Raw genomic sequence first — 16,535 nt, forward strand, 5'->3', positions numbered from 1 at the left:
AATGAATTCACCCTAATTTCTGCAGTGTAAAGGACAACAATATGTCTAAGTATCTCATCCCTGCATCACTGAGTCGTAAGTGCTCCATTCCAGATAATGTGTAAGTTAGTGCGACCATTGATAGAAATACTGGGCAGACCATCATTCAGTCTTTGTAAGATAGCACACTTTCATGAATAAATGCAGGAGTATTTTATGTACCAGGTTCTGTTCAGATGATAATCCACCTATTGTCAAGCTGTACATGAATCAGGACTTGTCCATGAAAAGCATGCTGCTAACTCCTATCATTCCCATCCGAGATGCTGCCAACAGTACAGTGTTCTTGTGACAACAAAACACAAACCATAGGTCTGTCAGCATATAAACCCTCATTATGGAATCAGTTTCAAACAGTCTGGGTCAAAACTCTGGTACCAGTACCCTCTCAAGTTGCTGTTACAAGAAAGTGGCATTCATAGTGCTGTTTCTTCTGACTGTTAGTGTTAAATACCGATCCTCATTTTCTGTTGTTGAAGGAGTATGACCTTGTCCCAATCTTCTCAGAACATTTCCAGTTTCCAAAAACCAATTCCATAGCCTGGAAAGGACACTTTGAGAAACACCTAACACTTCCACTACAGTGGAAGATATTTCACTCATCTCTAAATGACCAGTGGCCCTCCATGCTACTGATTCAACTAAATTATCTTGCTCAGACATCGTTTTTACTCTTACAAAACATTCAATGTGTATCCATTGTTTTTAATCTCCTCCTACAGAAGGAATGCTGCAGGTCAATTTTCACTCCTTACCTAAAATGCATAGTTTTCGACGACACAGACAAAATTTACATATTCCAAACTTTGTAAACCTCATAATTTTCTTTTCTAACCTTTTCTACTTTGTTAAAAAAAATTTGTCGATTATATGGTTATTTCATACCAAACTCATAATATCCCCTAATTATTTTGAGCAGTGTACATATGCATTGTTATGATTGTATATATCTAAATAATTTAAGTGAAACTATATTTAATATTTTAGTATCTCTTGTGTAATGCAACATTAAAGACCTCAAGATTGTGAAGCATCCCACACATGTTATACGGGATTTAAATCAGGAGAGTACACTGGCCAATCCATTCGAGTCATATCTTCATTTTCCAGTAGTTTCTGAACAGCAGGAGTCCAGTGTGGCCGTGCATTGTCAACCATAAAAGTGAAGTCTGCTCCAACTGCACATCAAAACAGACACACATGGAGAAGGATCACCTCCTGACAATAGTGATCTTCAGTTACAGAACCTCTGTCGTAAACGTGGAGCTCTGTCCGCGAGTTCAGCATAATGCCTCCCAAGACGAGAACTCCAGGGCCACCATAACGTTCCCTTTCTGTGACGTTACTGGGATGAAATTGTGTATCGACCTTTCTCCAAATCAACTAGTATTGAGAATCGTTTGTAGCATTAAAACGACTCACATAAATAGGACACAACCATTGATGAGATGTCAAATTTTTGTGCTCCTTGCATTACTCTAAACGGTCGCACCGATGATCAACTTTCAAAGGGATGCAGTATTCAGGATGGCAAGCAAATAGGCCACCTTTGTGAAGTCACATGGACACAGTAAACCATGACACTTGTCGCCCCTTTGCTGTACACAGTTGCTGAGCTATGGCGCTTGCTGACTGATTTCGGGCTTTTTTCGCCTGAAGGATATCTTCCTACGGTGGCCACCACCAACTTTTCTAACAGCTGTACCTATGGTTTGGAAGACTTTCCAAGCGTGCGAAATGACACTTTTGTTGATTTCGAATTCATCAGCTACACTCGTCACACTATAAAACTCCTCCAGCTTCCCGATCATTCTTCCACGTGTAAAGTCATCCAGGTGATTTCTTCTAGCCATATGTCACGAAAGAAATCACTTGCACTTACATTGAATGTCTTTAATTGCATCTCTGTCCTTCCTTTTATTGTAGTCTTGAGTTGAGCACGCTGACCGCACGCGTTTTGGGTCCACTCACGTCACCTGCGACATTTTGTTCCTCACATTTGCATGTCCACGGCCTTTCTACTGAATTGTGTGTTCACTGTACTGATCGCAAGAACCCCTTTTATGCGATTTCATGGCTATCTGATTAAAATTTACATCATTGCTTAAGTTCTGCACAGCAGTGTATATATATTTGTTATGTATGTCATATATATGTAATAAAAAAGGACTTTGCAATATTATTAATAATGCAGAATGGAGAAAGTTGAATCTATATTGAAGAGCAAGAATTTTGATGACACAGAATGCAGAAATGCCGATCCACAATGGATAAGAAATCGGCAGCCACAGCAGATTAAATCATCAATTTATTTCAGTAAAATATGGTGCATTTGCAATTTACTTGGCACTCTAATCATGCCTATTCAAGAATATTTATATTTTTAAGTACCATTGTGATAGGAAGAGAGCCCAGAGAAAAAGTGTCATTACAGCTAGAGAGGCAGAAGCTACACTGCACATTTATCCAATATGGAGGGCTCGCCAAGAGAAGTTTTTGCATTTAGAAAGTTTTCAGTTCTCAAAATTTTGAGTTCAAGTTCTGAATTATGCAAGTTATGTGACATAAATTAATCTAGAAATGCTGATGTTCAGAAAAGTTAATACTACTTATAGAATACAGAGAGGAAATACCCAAATTAAAAATGAGGAATTAAGAGGCTATTACTAAATTCAATTATAAAGTTAATTTACATACTTTTTACATACTTTTTATACTTTTTATATACTTTTTTACATACTTTTTATGCAATTTACATATTTTTTTAATAAAGAATGTGTAAAAGATAAATTATAATTTAAATTAGCAATATAAATTAATTTCCCTTCCTCTTCTGAAAATAGTAATCTCTCTTTGCACTGTGTCATTTCAAGACTAATCCATGTCATATGACTTTCACATAATTCTGATGATGTAAATGAAACTAAAACATTCAATGGTAATTTTAATGCAGTGTTAATTATCCAATCAAAATGCATTGAGAAACAAAACTAACTCAATCTGAATTAAGATTTCATCTTCATAACACACTCACTTTCTCCTCTTTGTCCTAGCTGGACTACTGTCTGATGCTTCTTTCTTACTGCAAAATTATCAAAAATGCAAACATTCTGAAATAGGCACAAATGATGTTCCAAGTTGTTTGTGGCTGCAACACATTTACTGAAATAAAATGAAGATTTAATCTGCCCTGGCTGCCATTTTCCTATTCATTGTAGATTATGCCATGAAAATTCTTGCTCTTCATTACGGATTCAACCTTTTACATTCTATACCATAAAGTCCTTTGTAATTACATATAGTATGTGTGTGTGCATGTAAGTATTTATGTATGTATTTCGGTAAAAACAGCAAAAAATGCAGATTCATGATAAGGTATGCTGTCCATAATATCTACATAAGGTACAATGTAGAATGACGAATGATGTTCAGAAAACATAATGATCAGTCCAGGAGATGCTACACTTAAGGTGGATAGTTCAAGAAAAAGTTATTCGTAGTTTCCCGATGCACGAATGGGAATACACACACATACACAGGTGGGGGGGAAATACTGCTTTCTTTAAAAAAGACCTATAACATGATTATCTAAAATGATAAAATTTTCATTTTAAAAAATAATCTTTTCATTAAGAATTCCTTTTTCAAATTTGGACACATTCCTTTTAATGAAATGGTCTCCATTTAAAAGAAATTGCAACTGTTTAATTAAGCTTTCCATCACAAAATTTGAAATCTGAAAACTGCATCCTGTTTATAATGAAATTATAATGCCTATGAAATTATTTAAAAGATTTTAAATATCTTTCCTCTTTATTTAAGTTTCCTGCAATTTTTCAACTGAGCTAAACCATATTTTTTACTAATCATGGTGTATTTTAAAAATTTTACTGCTTTCAATAATAAAGGTAAAAATTTTATGCTCACCTGCATCCCTTTTGTCAACCCCATCACATGTCAAAAGAGTTTTTATGAGACGGAAATGACCAGCTATTAGTGCACTGTCTGCTGATTGCAATGAAGCAATAGAAGAGGTTGAAAATCCTTGAAGCCATGCAACTTCATCTTCTATCATTTGTTTGGGATCAATATGTAGACGTTTCTGATCAAAATCTAAATGAATAAACCAAAATATTACATTTTGCATCAAAAAGCAACATGAGCTAAATATCTATGATAGGTCATACCTAGCTGAAATCTAAATTTTTATCAAAATATATGCAAAAAATCAACAGCTGGAAAAGCTTGTTAATCAGCCTATTTATTGTTATACTTTTACAATAATTAATGACTTAATAATGACTATTTTACATCAATACAAAGCAGTGACACTTTCTGGTTAAGAAAAAATTTCATGAATTTCTAATGATTCAAGATAATTTTAATAAATGGAATTCATAAATAATTTTTACACAAAATATTAAAAATGAATCTCTCTTAGCTGAAATTTGAATAAAATAACATTGTTAATTGAAAAGCCAGTTATTTTTACTATGCTGGTATTCAAAATTAGAAGAATTTTCATATTTGGCTGATTATCAATAGAACTGATAGGTAGATTGAAATGAAATTAGACAGAGAATTGGGTAATTAAAAAAAAATACCCTTCAACAGTCATGTTCACATGTATGATTGTAAACAAAGCTTACTGGCACTGGAAAATCAATGACAGAAGTTATATGACTGAACAAGAAAGAAGATAATAGGGAGTACTATTCCTTCTAACATTCATAGTTTTCATAATGTGACTTCATAGAGGAAATTAGTTTATGAATTGCTGTGATAGTGGTTCCTATGCTTCCACTAATGTTTTCAGGTCATATCAAAGGGGGAAGATGAATTGCAGTTGTTCTCCCAAGACTATCCCACATATGCTCTAAAGCATTTAGGTCTGGAAATCTAGCTAGCCAATTTATTCAACTAATATCCTTACTTTTCAGAAAATCATCTTTCATATTAATCATATATGAACAATGTTATCACCCACAAAAGTGAACTGAAGACCTACTGCACCATTGAAAATGCAAATACAATTATAAGGTCTCTTTCCCATACCTCAAATATGAGGCATAAGAAAGAGATATGAAGGTCTCTGTGACAGTCCAGCATTATACCACACCTCCACTGCTGTAATGGTCCTTTCTTGGAGGTTGGCTTTCAGATAACAAATCCTTAGTTCTCTCCAGATGAAGGTATGCAGAGAATCACTGGTTATGCTGAATCAGAATCATCAATAAAAAAAAAATAGTTCTTCACTGATGCTTTGTCCAAAGTCTGTGCCCTCTGCAGCATGCAAAATGAAGTGCATAGATGTGAGAGGGACACAAACACTCTCATGGAGCTTTATGGAAGAAGCAAACATTTAAGCTCAGCTTCCTGTGAACATATGAAGGTCATGAGGGATTTGAAAAGCTGTTGTGCTCTAAAAGATCTCTCTGAATAGACAAATATTTACCTTCATCGGCTGTCATGCCTCTTGTATGACTTTGCCCAAGCTTTCTCTCCATCAATCTGATAACTATTTCCATGACAATGAGTATTACATTGAAGTCTCATACAATCTGCACCTGAGATTGCCCAGCTTTCAGCTTCCTACTGATTTCTAAATTATTCCATCATACAATGCTGATAATTATTCATTTTAACTGTCTGTTGTTGAATTTCACTAGATGTTGCAAAAAAAGTACCTCAAAAGTGGCTGAGGACAGAAAGCAAACAAAGCATGAATAGCACCATGTAAGCTTCTAACTACTCTTCTCATAAATACTTCACATACACATGTGTATGCTTGCATATTTGACACTCAAGATATGCATTTTTGTTAGAAGCATAATTGCATCACTACCACTAATATTAATGTCTTTTCAGTATTTCACACTCTTAAATTTTTAAAGAAATAATTTTATCAAGATAAAATATAAAACATGAAAAGTCCCTTTGCACGCAAAAGGAATTTCAGCACAAATATTAGCAATTTGTAATAATTAATTCCCTTATTTTCAAACCATTAATTTTAAAAATTGAGACATTCAAAAATTCTAAATTTTATTTAAAAAATGTTAAGTTGTTAAAAAAGCACATTCTTTATATTGGTTAAATGCAGATGCATTTTTAAACATTTTTTATGAAACTGTTCATACATTTGCCAATTATACAAACATTTTAAAAAGAGAGGGAAAGAAAAGAAAAGAAAATCTCTAACACTTTCTTGAATGTGTTAATTTTCCCTTCCTTTTAATAGTCTGCTAATGTTTTTTATTCAAAAGAAACAGTCTGCTAATGTTTTTTATTGAAAATATGAGCAATCAACTGTACGCAACCTAAATGGCAGTTTAATGAATGACTCTTTATAAATGTTTATTTCTAGTGATCTTTTTTTGAATAAGACAAAAATAAAGAAATGTCATTGAATTTAAAATCATATAATTAAACAGAACCTGGCTCTTTGATTTTCCAGTTACTTAATGCTTAGATATGAGATAACTTGTTATAAAAAATAATCAAATATATAAAATACTAAATTGTGAAATATTATCATACTGTATAGAAGAGAATAAAAATTTTAACCTGTAAGCCCACTGAGAAGTCTGCAACCAAGTTCAAAGTATTCTGTGCACTGACTAAGAAACCTATATTAAAAAACCCACAAAAGTCCTTTCTAAGAAAATTCTTTTAAAACAGATTTATTTAAATCTAAATTGGTACACTGAAAAAAGCAATAAATATTTTAATCATATTACCTTTGACTATCTCCTCGCACACAACTTGATGGAACCCACAATGGCAAACGTGCTTTTAACAGTATTTCAAGCAAGAAATCTCGTGGATTTGGTGTAGAATTAGTAACTATGGTACTAAGCTTGCTGAACTGCTCCAGAGCACAGCAACGTACAATGCGACTTGAAGAGTATAATAAAACATCAATCACAAAATCCCTTATGCATGGCAATGCAGAAAATTTACCTAAAGAGATACAGATCTATGTTACACAGCTATATATTTAAAATGTTAACATTTCATACAGTTTTTATTTACATAACTTGGCAAGCAGATGCAACATACAAAAAACATAACAAAAAGAAAGAAAAATATTTTTTCCTAATATTTTCAGATGAGAGTATTTTCAGTTAATGACAGCATAATTTACAGTGCTACACATTACAACTGAAGTTTTCTAGTTAATGAATACACTAATTCAAAATCTGATTTTAACAAATTCAAAACATGAAAAAAAATTATAAAATATTCTAATAATAAAATTTATCATTTTTAAAAATTATTCATGACAGACTGATATCACTTGTAAGAATATATTTCCTTTATCTCATTTTGTTGCAAGGCTGATACAAAAAAGGCAAATGGTACATATACCTGAAGTACATACATACTTAAAAAAATACAGTTTTTAGGAATAAAATATGATAAATGTTTGATATGAAAAATATCAATACACATACTGACAATCTATATTCACTCATGGCAGGGCTATTATAATCTGAAAATATCAATAGGATATTTTATAACTATACCAGCTTACTAGTTCATATTATCACAACCAACTAATATCTCTCAATATAGAAAATAGTTGATAGAAAAAGAATTTATAAAAGTTATAGGGCTTTGTGAAGTCTAAAAACTGCAATACTTTTAAATATAACATAAAAAAATTCTTAAATTCTTTGATTAGCTAATAAACAAATTTGAATACTCAAAAATAAAAAGTAAACAAAAAATTGTACTTTTCACAAAAGCAAAGAAGCATTAAAGAAGCTCATACATGATGATTTTGCATTACTTGAGATCAAGTAAATGAAACAGATTAACAAATTTCATATAATAAAATGGAAGTCTTTTTCAGCACAAAATTCTAACTACCAATAATACATCCAATAAATAGATAAGCAAATATAGATTTGCTACACAAAATACAACTTATATTTTTATATAAGCAATAAAACAACTATGTCAGATATACCTGATAATTATATAAATACAATATGTGAAGGATGCAAAAATCACAAAACAACACATGTTCTGTAGTAATTAAATAAATATTTCTTTAAAGCATGAATACTAACCAAAGATGTCAGTTCTTGCATGGATGCATGTGACAAGAAATTCCAGTGCTTTAAGAGAAAGTAGTACATCCTTTTCTTTCACATGCTGTTGTTGTGCACATACACCACCATGTAAAAGCGTACCATCGCCGCTTTCACTTCCACTTCCACTGCTTGTATTACTCCCTGCATTAACAAAAATCTCATATATGATAATTTCCTGTACTGATAACATATAACGAAACAAAATTTCAAGTCACAATTGCTATTCTTATGCTTAATATAGGTGAAACTCACAATTAATTTGGCAGTTTGAAAATAAATACGATACTATAAAAAAAACTTTTGATTCTAATTTTTAAGCAAATAAATAACAAGCTTTTCATAAGAACTGTCTGCAACATGTTGAAACAGAACATGAATTATTTTCTACAATTGATGAAGTGCTACTTGAAAAGAATTATAGTAAATAATAACTACAAATTATTTGTTACACAACAAAACAAATTCACATTTTATAAGATAATATAACTAGCCAAGGCCACATCGTATCAGAAGGTTGCGTGTTCAAATCACGTCCGGGTCACCACAATGTAGCCTTGGCTACTAATGTTTAAAATTAATTTATGATTAGGAACAGCATGAATTACAAACAAATAGCTAAGTTTATTACATTTTGTTTTCCAGCTATCGAAATGTGATGCTACGAGCAACGTTTTGAAACCAAAACCTAGCAATCATGAATCAGAACTAGTTGCCATTCAGCATAAAGAAATTTAAATATAAATATGAACTACTTGTTGCCATTCAGCATAAAAGAAATATAAATATTAACAAAATATTAAAGTTAATTTTATAAAATAATTAAACATGTGAACAAATATATGAAATAAAAAATAATTATTTCTCATGCAATAACTGGGCCACTACAATGTCATTTTCAACTTGCCTTCAAACATCAGATAATCAAGTCAGAATAATTCAAGGAAACAAGTTTAAACGAAGTGAAGAAAAAATTAGTATAATTTAATAAGCCATTTAACATTTGAATTACTCATCAAGATTTCAAGCAGACTGCAGTTTAACAAAGATTTGCTAGATTTTCTGGAATATGAAAAGGTTATTTCTCTTCACATCATAAAATTCTCACTGTAACTATCAGTAATCACAAATAGATAGATACCAAGTGATCATTTCACAAATTTAGGAAAATATTAAAATATAACAGGAAAAGTAAAAAGAACAGGAAAAGAAAGAAGTCAAGCTAGAAATGATTTCACTCTTCAGATGCTAACTGATAGGGATGGCCAGTCATTTTAATAATTATGTTAAAATTATCAGCACTTGCCATCAATTCTCATAGTTCTTGGCATCTTGGCATCAAGACATTAATTCTTCATCATTTAGGTTTAAAAGCATTAAATCAATTTTGTGTATTTGTGCATGTATATATATGGCAAGGATTAAATAGAGTGCAATTACAAGTAACTATCCAAAACTACCACAGAACAGGATGCCATATGCGTGGTGATACATAGATGAGTCATTTTCAAATTTTTTTAACACATTATGCAATCAAGAACTGAGAATACATATATATAATGATTTGGTGTAATTGTTGATTCTCATCTGCGCATAGATATGACTTAGCCATGAGGATATCTCTAGGATTAGATGATGGCGTTGTAATAACTTGGAGAGAGAAATGAATGAAGGTTAGAACATACATTTTTAATTTTTGTTAAAGGAATTCTGAGATGATGATCTGATTCACATATCAGGATGAGAGCAATTTGCACCCCACAATTTTATAAGCTTAACACATTTTAAGACAATGGATGTTTTGTTTCAGAGAAAGCAGTCAGCACCAGCACGTTAGCAGAGCAAAAGCAAAGCTTTTTTTTTAAAAAGAAAGAAAGAACGGGGAGGAAAGAAGACAAGGGAAGAAAGAAAGAGAATAAAAAATTTATTCAATCCAACTAACAGAGAACTATACACAATGCAGATTCTTAAGATGGCATAATGTGGAATTAGTTTTCAGATATTGTACAGTTTTGAAAAAGTTATTATCATTTTTAGAACAGAGAAGGGGAATCTTCAAACTGAAAAGAGGAATTAAGAGGCTATTTAAAGTATAACTTATAGTTATGCAGAATAGACTGGGAGAATCTCCAAATTAAAAAGAAAAATTAAGGGGCTATTGTTAAAGTATAATGTAAAGTCATATGTTTTTTATATTTTTATCTTATTTATATCATATTCAGGTTTTCACTGATTTATAAATATGTTAAGACAATATGAATGCTAATTCAAATATAAATATTGTTAAAGATATTGCAAATACATAAAATGTCTGTAAATTTACCTGTACTACTCTGTCTACTCCTTCTTCCCATGTGATTTCCCTCTCTTGAAGGCAGTGAACAATTAACAAGATGTAAGTTTCCAGCAGCAGCAGCCCAAGCTAATCGGACTAAATTTAACAGCATTTCCATCAGCTCAATGGATGGCAATGTCTATTTCCATAAGAATAAAAGAAATTATGAAAATTCTTATATAAACTAAAATAAAATGATCTAGAAAACACCTTTTGCTTCAGAGAAGATTTAAAATGATAATGTCTTGCTGATGAAGATAAAAAATAAAACAAATTACTAATAGTATATATAGATTTGTGGAGCAATTTTTCTGTACAATAAAAAATCTTCTGAACTTACTGTAATTAGCTTCTGAGCTAGCAATTATCTATAAGCCTGTAAAAAAAGAGTGACTTCAAGATTATTTAAAGTCATATTAAGCCACAAAAAGATTTAATGAATCCTAACATGAGAAGACTGCATTTTTAATACATTCACATCCATAAAAATTTGTGCACTATGAAGTAATTGTCAAATCATGACAAAAATTGGTATGAAGGATATGCAAATAAATAGAAGCATAGCGTGACTGCACACTGTGTAATTGCTTGACCTTCATTCTCCCCAATGCATAAAAAAAGTGTACAGAGGCATTTTGCTTGTATTTAATTTGTTGCATTGTAGGATGCTTACTCACTCGGGATGCTTTTACACCATCACTGAAGACAAAGAGGGGAAGAGTAACTGGGATGATGGAAGCTGTGTGGTCAGATCAGTAAGTAGCATGAAACCACTTCGTCTGTACTGTGAAACTCGACTTTACTGTGAAATGGTGTAAGAACTATTTGACAAAAGAGAGGTTGTATATATAGCAGCAAAGTTCAGGATGCTTTTGGTAGCCCAATAATGAAAAGGATAGACACATCATTTGACACGCACACATGTTGCCAACTGCATCATTGTCTACGATCAGGACATTAAACAAAACATTACTTTCAATACGAAAACCTGTGTCTGTTTACTTCATTATGAGATATTTAACTGAATGATATTTGGTACTGAGTCACACATTACATATGCTGCCAATGACACTCACCCACTGTCACCTCCACTTAGAGTAATGTACCACTTAATGGAATTAAACTGCAGCTGAATGGAACCAGATCATCTTCAATGATGAATCAAGATTCAGTTTGGACAGTGAAGACAACCATATGTGTGTGAAGGCCTCATGGTAAGCACTTCAATCCTGCTTTCATTTTACAACCAGATATCACTCTCACATCTGGTGTGATGGCATACGGTGATGTTGCACATGACACCTGATCACCTCTGATATTGATCCACAGCACCAAGATAGCCCATTCGTGACATCTTTCAGCCACATGCTTCCAGGAGGCAATTTCAACAAGAAAATGCTTATCCACACACAGTAAAGGTGTCACAAGAATGCTTTACCACATTACCTGTATGATTATCAGATTTGTCACTGATCAAGCATGTCAGAGATTACTTGGAATGGTTAGTTGAATAGCCTAGGATGTTCAAAATATAGGCATGTTTACATTAACTGTATATCAAGATCATGCAGAACACCATACAAAACCTGTATGCCTCAATGCCCGCCTGAATCACACTACGTATTCCTACTACGGATAGACTGACAAGGTATTAGAACCTCCATTTTTTTGTAATTTTTTCTGTAATAAACAATGCTTTTGCTTTGATTTTGAAATCAACTACTTGTAACAACATTTCACTCGCATACATAAAATGTTGTTTGACTGCGATAACTCTTTCTTAACGCGCAAATTTTTATGGGAATGAGTATATAATGTCTGAGGAAAAACCAGTGACAACACCCAACTCCACTCCAAAAAACCTGTAGGACTATGCCTTGACAAATTACCACTAAGACAAATATTAAATTACAAAACTTTTCATATGGTACAAAATTTCCAGAGAAAGGCATGCCTTGAAAAATAAGATTTGTGTCAGACATTCTTGAAATGCATAAAGCTTTATTGTAAAAATAACACCAAATCAAATTATAATTATGAATTTTGTCAATTATTATGTTAATTTATACGGAAATTGACCATACACCAAAAAAGAATATTTTTCATTGATATCAAGCAGAGACAAACAACTACAAGAAAATTAAAAAAAAAAAAAAAAAAAAAACCAGCTTTTTTTGAAATAGGATTTATAACTAAGAAAAGAAAACAGATTGGCCATCACATGAAATAGTATAAACAGATTGATCATCACATGAAATAGTATAAACTAAATAAAGCTATGCTATGATTTATAAGATTAATTAACATGAAATATTAATAAAAAATTTACTTTATTTTTTAATTTCCCAATGATTCTAAGAAAAGGGTTAGCAAATGTCTCAATATTTAAATGAACTTTTTCATCAGAAACAAGAAAGAGGTATATAAAAAGATTAAATGCATTCTGATATTTTTAAAGCATATATATTCATCTAACAAAACACGAAATGTTGCTTTCCCTACTACCAACCTGTTAAGAGACTAAACACGCTTTCTCCCCCACAAATTTCTCAATATATTGAACCAAAACTAAAAAGTATATGGTCAAATAACAATACAGCCATGCTGAAGCCTAATACATAATCATCTTCATATATGTAGATGCTGCTGCAATGACAGTAGGTGTAAAAAATAGTCATAAGTTATTTCAATTTCACTTTATTCATAAACATCGGTGATAATCATAGGGTCTGTTATAAAATATTGTTAAATATCCCAAGTTGCATGGCAGAATGAGTAACCACCACTATTTAGATGGCCAAATTAAATGGAAAACTAGGGTCAGAATAGAGGTACGGCAATCCAAAGTTCGGACTGTAAAAGAACTCAGTGTACCTCCTAATGTGTTAGCAATTTATGGAAACAGTTTCAAAAGACAGGATCCCTATCCAGAAGACTTGAGAGAAGGCATACAAGACCACCAAAAGAATATCAGTAATTAGCATTCTAAAGTCAGACACTAAAGGAACCTGCTTCCTGAAAACTCCAAAAGAGAAGGCTACTGTCTGCTTTTGCACACTCCCTCATACAAGAAAGCACATCTGGCTTAGTACACTGATCATTAATCAAATTTTGATTGAACTTCAGTAGGTCCATCTCCCTTCAATGACTAATGTAGATTAAGCCTAAATGCTAATTCTTGATGTACCTTCATCTGGAAAGAATCTGAAATTTGATACCATTCCTCCAACACCAGAGAAAGAAAGTAGTATGGCAGTAGAGGTGTCATGGTCTAGCCTGGAATGTTTAATAACCAAAAACATTCTATGTGCTTGACTGAGGCTCTCTGAGATATAGAGAGGAAATTTTAGTGTCCAAAGTGTAACTTTTCAGTAGCACAACTGCTTCTCAGTTTTTTTAGATGGACAAAATTATCATATACACAGGACTTAAAAGGTGCAACAGAGAGAATATTCTGCAGGTAACTGACTAGCCAGATCTCTAGACCTTAACCTGATTCAACATTTCAAAAATGCACTTGGGAATGCAACAACAATTCAACAACCCTGTATGAGAACGTCCCAAGAGTTATGAACTGCTGTGGTGAAAGGGTGAATATGGCAGTCACATTCATCAAATGTCTTGATAAAATTATGAACATTCACTTCACAACCTTGCATGAGCTTTTTGTGTTGGAGTGACCATACACCCTATTAGCCTCATTATAGCATCGTCTTGCAATGTATGTTTTGAACATTCCTTATGTTATGAGCACTGTTCATGACCATGAGTGGCTACTTTCACTACTGCATGGATTAAATTGCTGTCTTATATTACCATTATACCATGCATGGCTTATAATACATTTTATAAAATTATGACTTTTTTTGTTGTTGTTGGAGAAACTAAAAAAACATATTTATTCTTTTAATTTTGAACACTAGTGTAAGTTTTTGAAACAACATTCAGAACATGACTTTTAACTCATTTTTAACATATTTTTTAATATATTTATCATTTTTAATATATTTATATAACAAGTCTGCATTGATCTCTAGCAAATAGCCTTAAACCAAAAATGGATGGGTGTGTAATGTGTTAAATGGAAATACAAATTGATCTAAATGAAACTATTCTTTTCCACACTTAAACATGTAGTCAATACTCACTTCAAAATAATATGTTCTTAATGGAATTTTAATAACTGAACACTAAAAAAATCTTCAAGCAATACTGCATTGATTAATAAATAAACAGACCTCAATTGCTTTAGTCCCATTCAGTCTCTTTACAGCACTTGAAAGCTCATCAGATAATGCAGCACTTGTACAAAATTCAATAACAGAAAGTTTTCCACTACTAGTCTGAAAATTTGAATGATGAGGAAATAAGGAAGACACTTCTAATCCAGTTTCACCACAAAGGAGAAACCTATATTTAATATTAAAAGAGGAAAAAAAGATAACATTTAGTTTTTAACATATAACTGCATGCACAACGCAAACCCTCAACATCTTGCTTTAATTTTAATATCTATTAGAATACATACATACACACAAAAATAATAATAATAATAATAATAATAATAATAGGGGATTTCAATATTTCACAAATTAGTGCTATTTAATACAAGAACAAAGCATCACAGTTAAATGTTCCAACAGCCTAACTTAATATTTGATCTTATCTTTATTTATTTTTGAAAAGATGGCAATAATTATCAGTTTTAAAATTCAAAGATTCACAAAAAAATGAGAAAGAAATTAAGAAATCAGTAAAAGAAAATATAATGCAAATATACAGAATATTCAAATATTTTTTAATGAAAATAATACATAACTAAAACTATTTTGTTATTAAAGACTGTGCTTATAAAATTTACCATCCAAACACATATAATTTAAATGTATCTTCTAAATGTAATATATAAACATCTATAATGAAATGCTATGCACTTTGCAATTCATTTTATTAGAAAGGCAACACTTACCTTGCTATAGCTAATGCAGTTAAATAGCATTCTTGAGTAATGTCATAGTCAATGTCATTTGGGATACTATCTTTCTGGAAGACATTCAACACTAACTGCAAACCACCAGCAGACAAAAAATCACAGCCAAACATTTGAGCACTCTGTACAGTATTTGCATCTTGTGTTACAGTCATAAGTTTTCCACTCAATGCCTATAAGCATAAGACATACACATATTACAATCTAACATTCTGAAAATTTAATACTGAGAAAGATCAGTTTGAAAACTCTATGTAATACCTTATTTTATATGTAGTAGAGTGTGAAAGAATTAATAATGAGAAATCACAAATTTGCGTGGAAGGAGAAAACACAAATTGGAAGAAGGAAAATTTAAGTTTCTAAGAAATTTCATATGAAAAAATTGGATTATAAATTTTAGGATAAGATACTTGCTTATATGCATGGCAGAATGAAAAGTTAATCTTGGTACAAAGATTTAAAGAAAAAAAAAAAGAAAATACAAGGACAGATGGTTTGTAGCTATAGATCGCGTATGCCTCCCAGCTTAAGATGTCAGTGTGTAGAGGCTCAACATTCTTAAGGAAAGCACAACATTTGAAAATTAAAAACACAGCTGCTCACTTGGAAGCATACAGGAAGGGCAGGAGCATATAGTTATTCAATTTCTGGATATTGAAAATGCTGCTAGTGCATTGCTTCAACAGATTTACAAGATCACTCAAGAAAGCACTTACTCGTATTAAGTTCGGGGAATGAAACAAAAAAAAAAAAAAAAAAAAAAAATGCATATATGTCTACACAATCAGAATTAAACTCTTTTCTTGCAGAATTTAAGTATGACTGAAACACTTGCACTGTACATGTTGGAGAAAGCAAGATGGTTATGAATTTCCAATTCTATTTGTGAATAATTTATTAGTACTAAAATATCAAAGTTATATTAATTTCTACTCATATACTTAGTTAAATAAACAAATGGATCCAAAGAAAAAAACTTTGAGGACTTAAAACTTACATGCAAAAATCACTAGAGTGCTCCTAGAGTAAAAATCGCTCCTGGGTGATAGCCACATCCTGAATGTAATAG

At 31.8% G+C, this 16,535-nt stretch overlaps 1 protein-coding gene across 1 annotated transcript in view; it reads right to left on the reverse strand.

Annotated features, from left to right (window-relative positions):
- The window catches only part of LOC118188695 (ubiquitin carboxyl-terminal hydrolase 24-like), a 208,863-nt gene that overhangs the window by 98,430 nt on the left and 93,898 nt on the right, over nucleotides 1-16,535 (reverse strand). The window contains exons 30-36 of the mRNA XM_035359190.2: nucleotides 15,443-15,636; nucleotides 14,712-14,883; nucleotides 10,462-10,612; nucleotides 8,118-8,282; nucleotides 6,780-7,002; nucleotides 6,607-6,668; nucleotides 3,967-4,152 (exon numbers count right to left, since the gene is read on the reverse strand). Of these exons, the coding sequence (XP_035215081.1) occupies nucleotides 3,967-4,152; nucleotides 6,607-6,668; nucleotides 6,780-7,002; nucleotides 8,118-8,282; nucleotides 10,462-10,612; nucleotides 14,712-14,883; nucleotides 15,443-15,636 (1,153 nt within the window). The remainder of the gene's footprint in view (nucleotides 1-3,966; nucleotides 4,153-6,606; nucleotides 6,669-6,779; nucleotides 7,003-8,117; nucleotides 8,283-10,461; nucleotides 10,613-14,711; nucleotides 14,884-15,442; nucleotides 15,637-16,535) is intronic.

The sequence above is a fragment of the Stegodyphus dumicola genome, chromosome 4 (genome assembly GCF_044657685.1).
Source record: "Stegodyphus dumicola isolate Sdum_Otavi_A_Nest chromosome 4, ASM4465768v1".
Lineage (NCBI taxonomy): Eukaryota > Metazoa > Arthropoda > Arachnida > Araneae > Eresidae > Stegodyphus > Stegodyphus dumicola.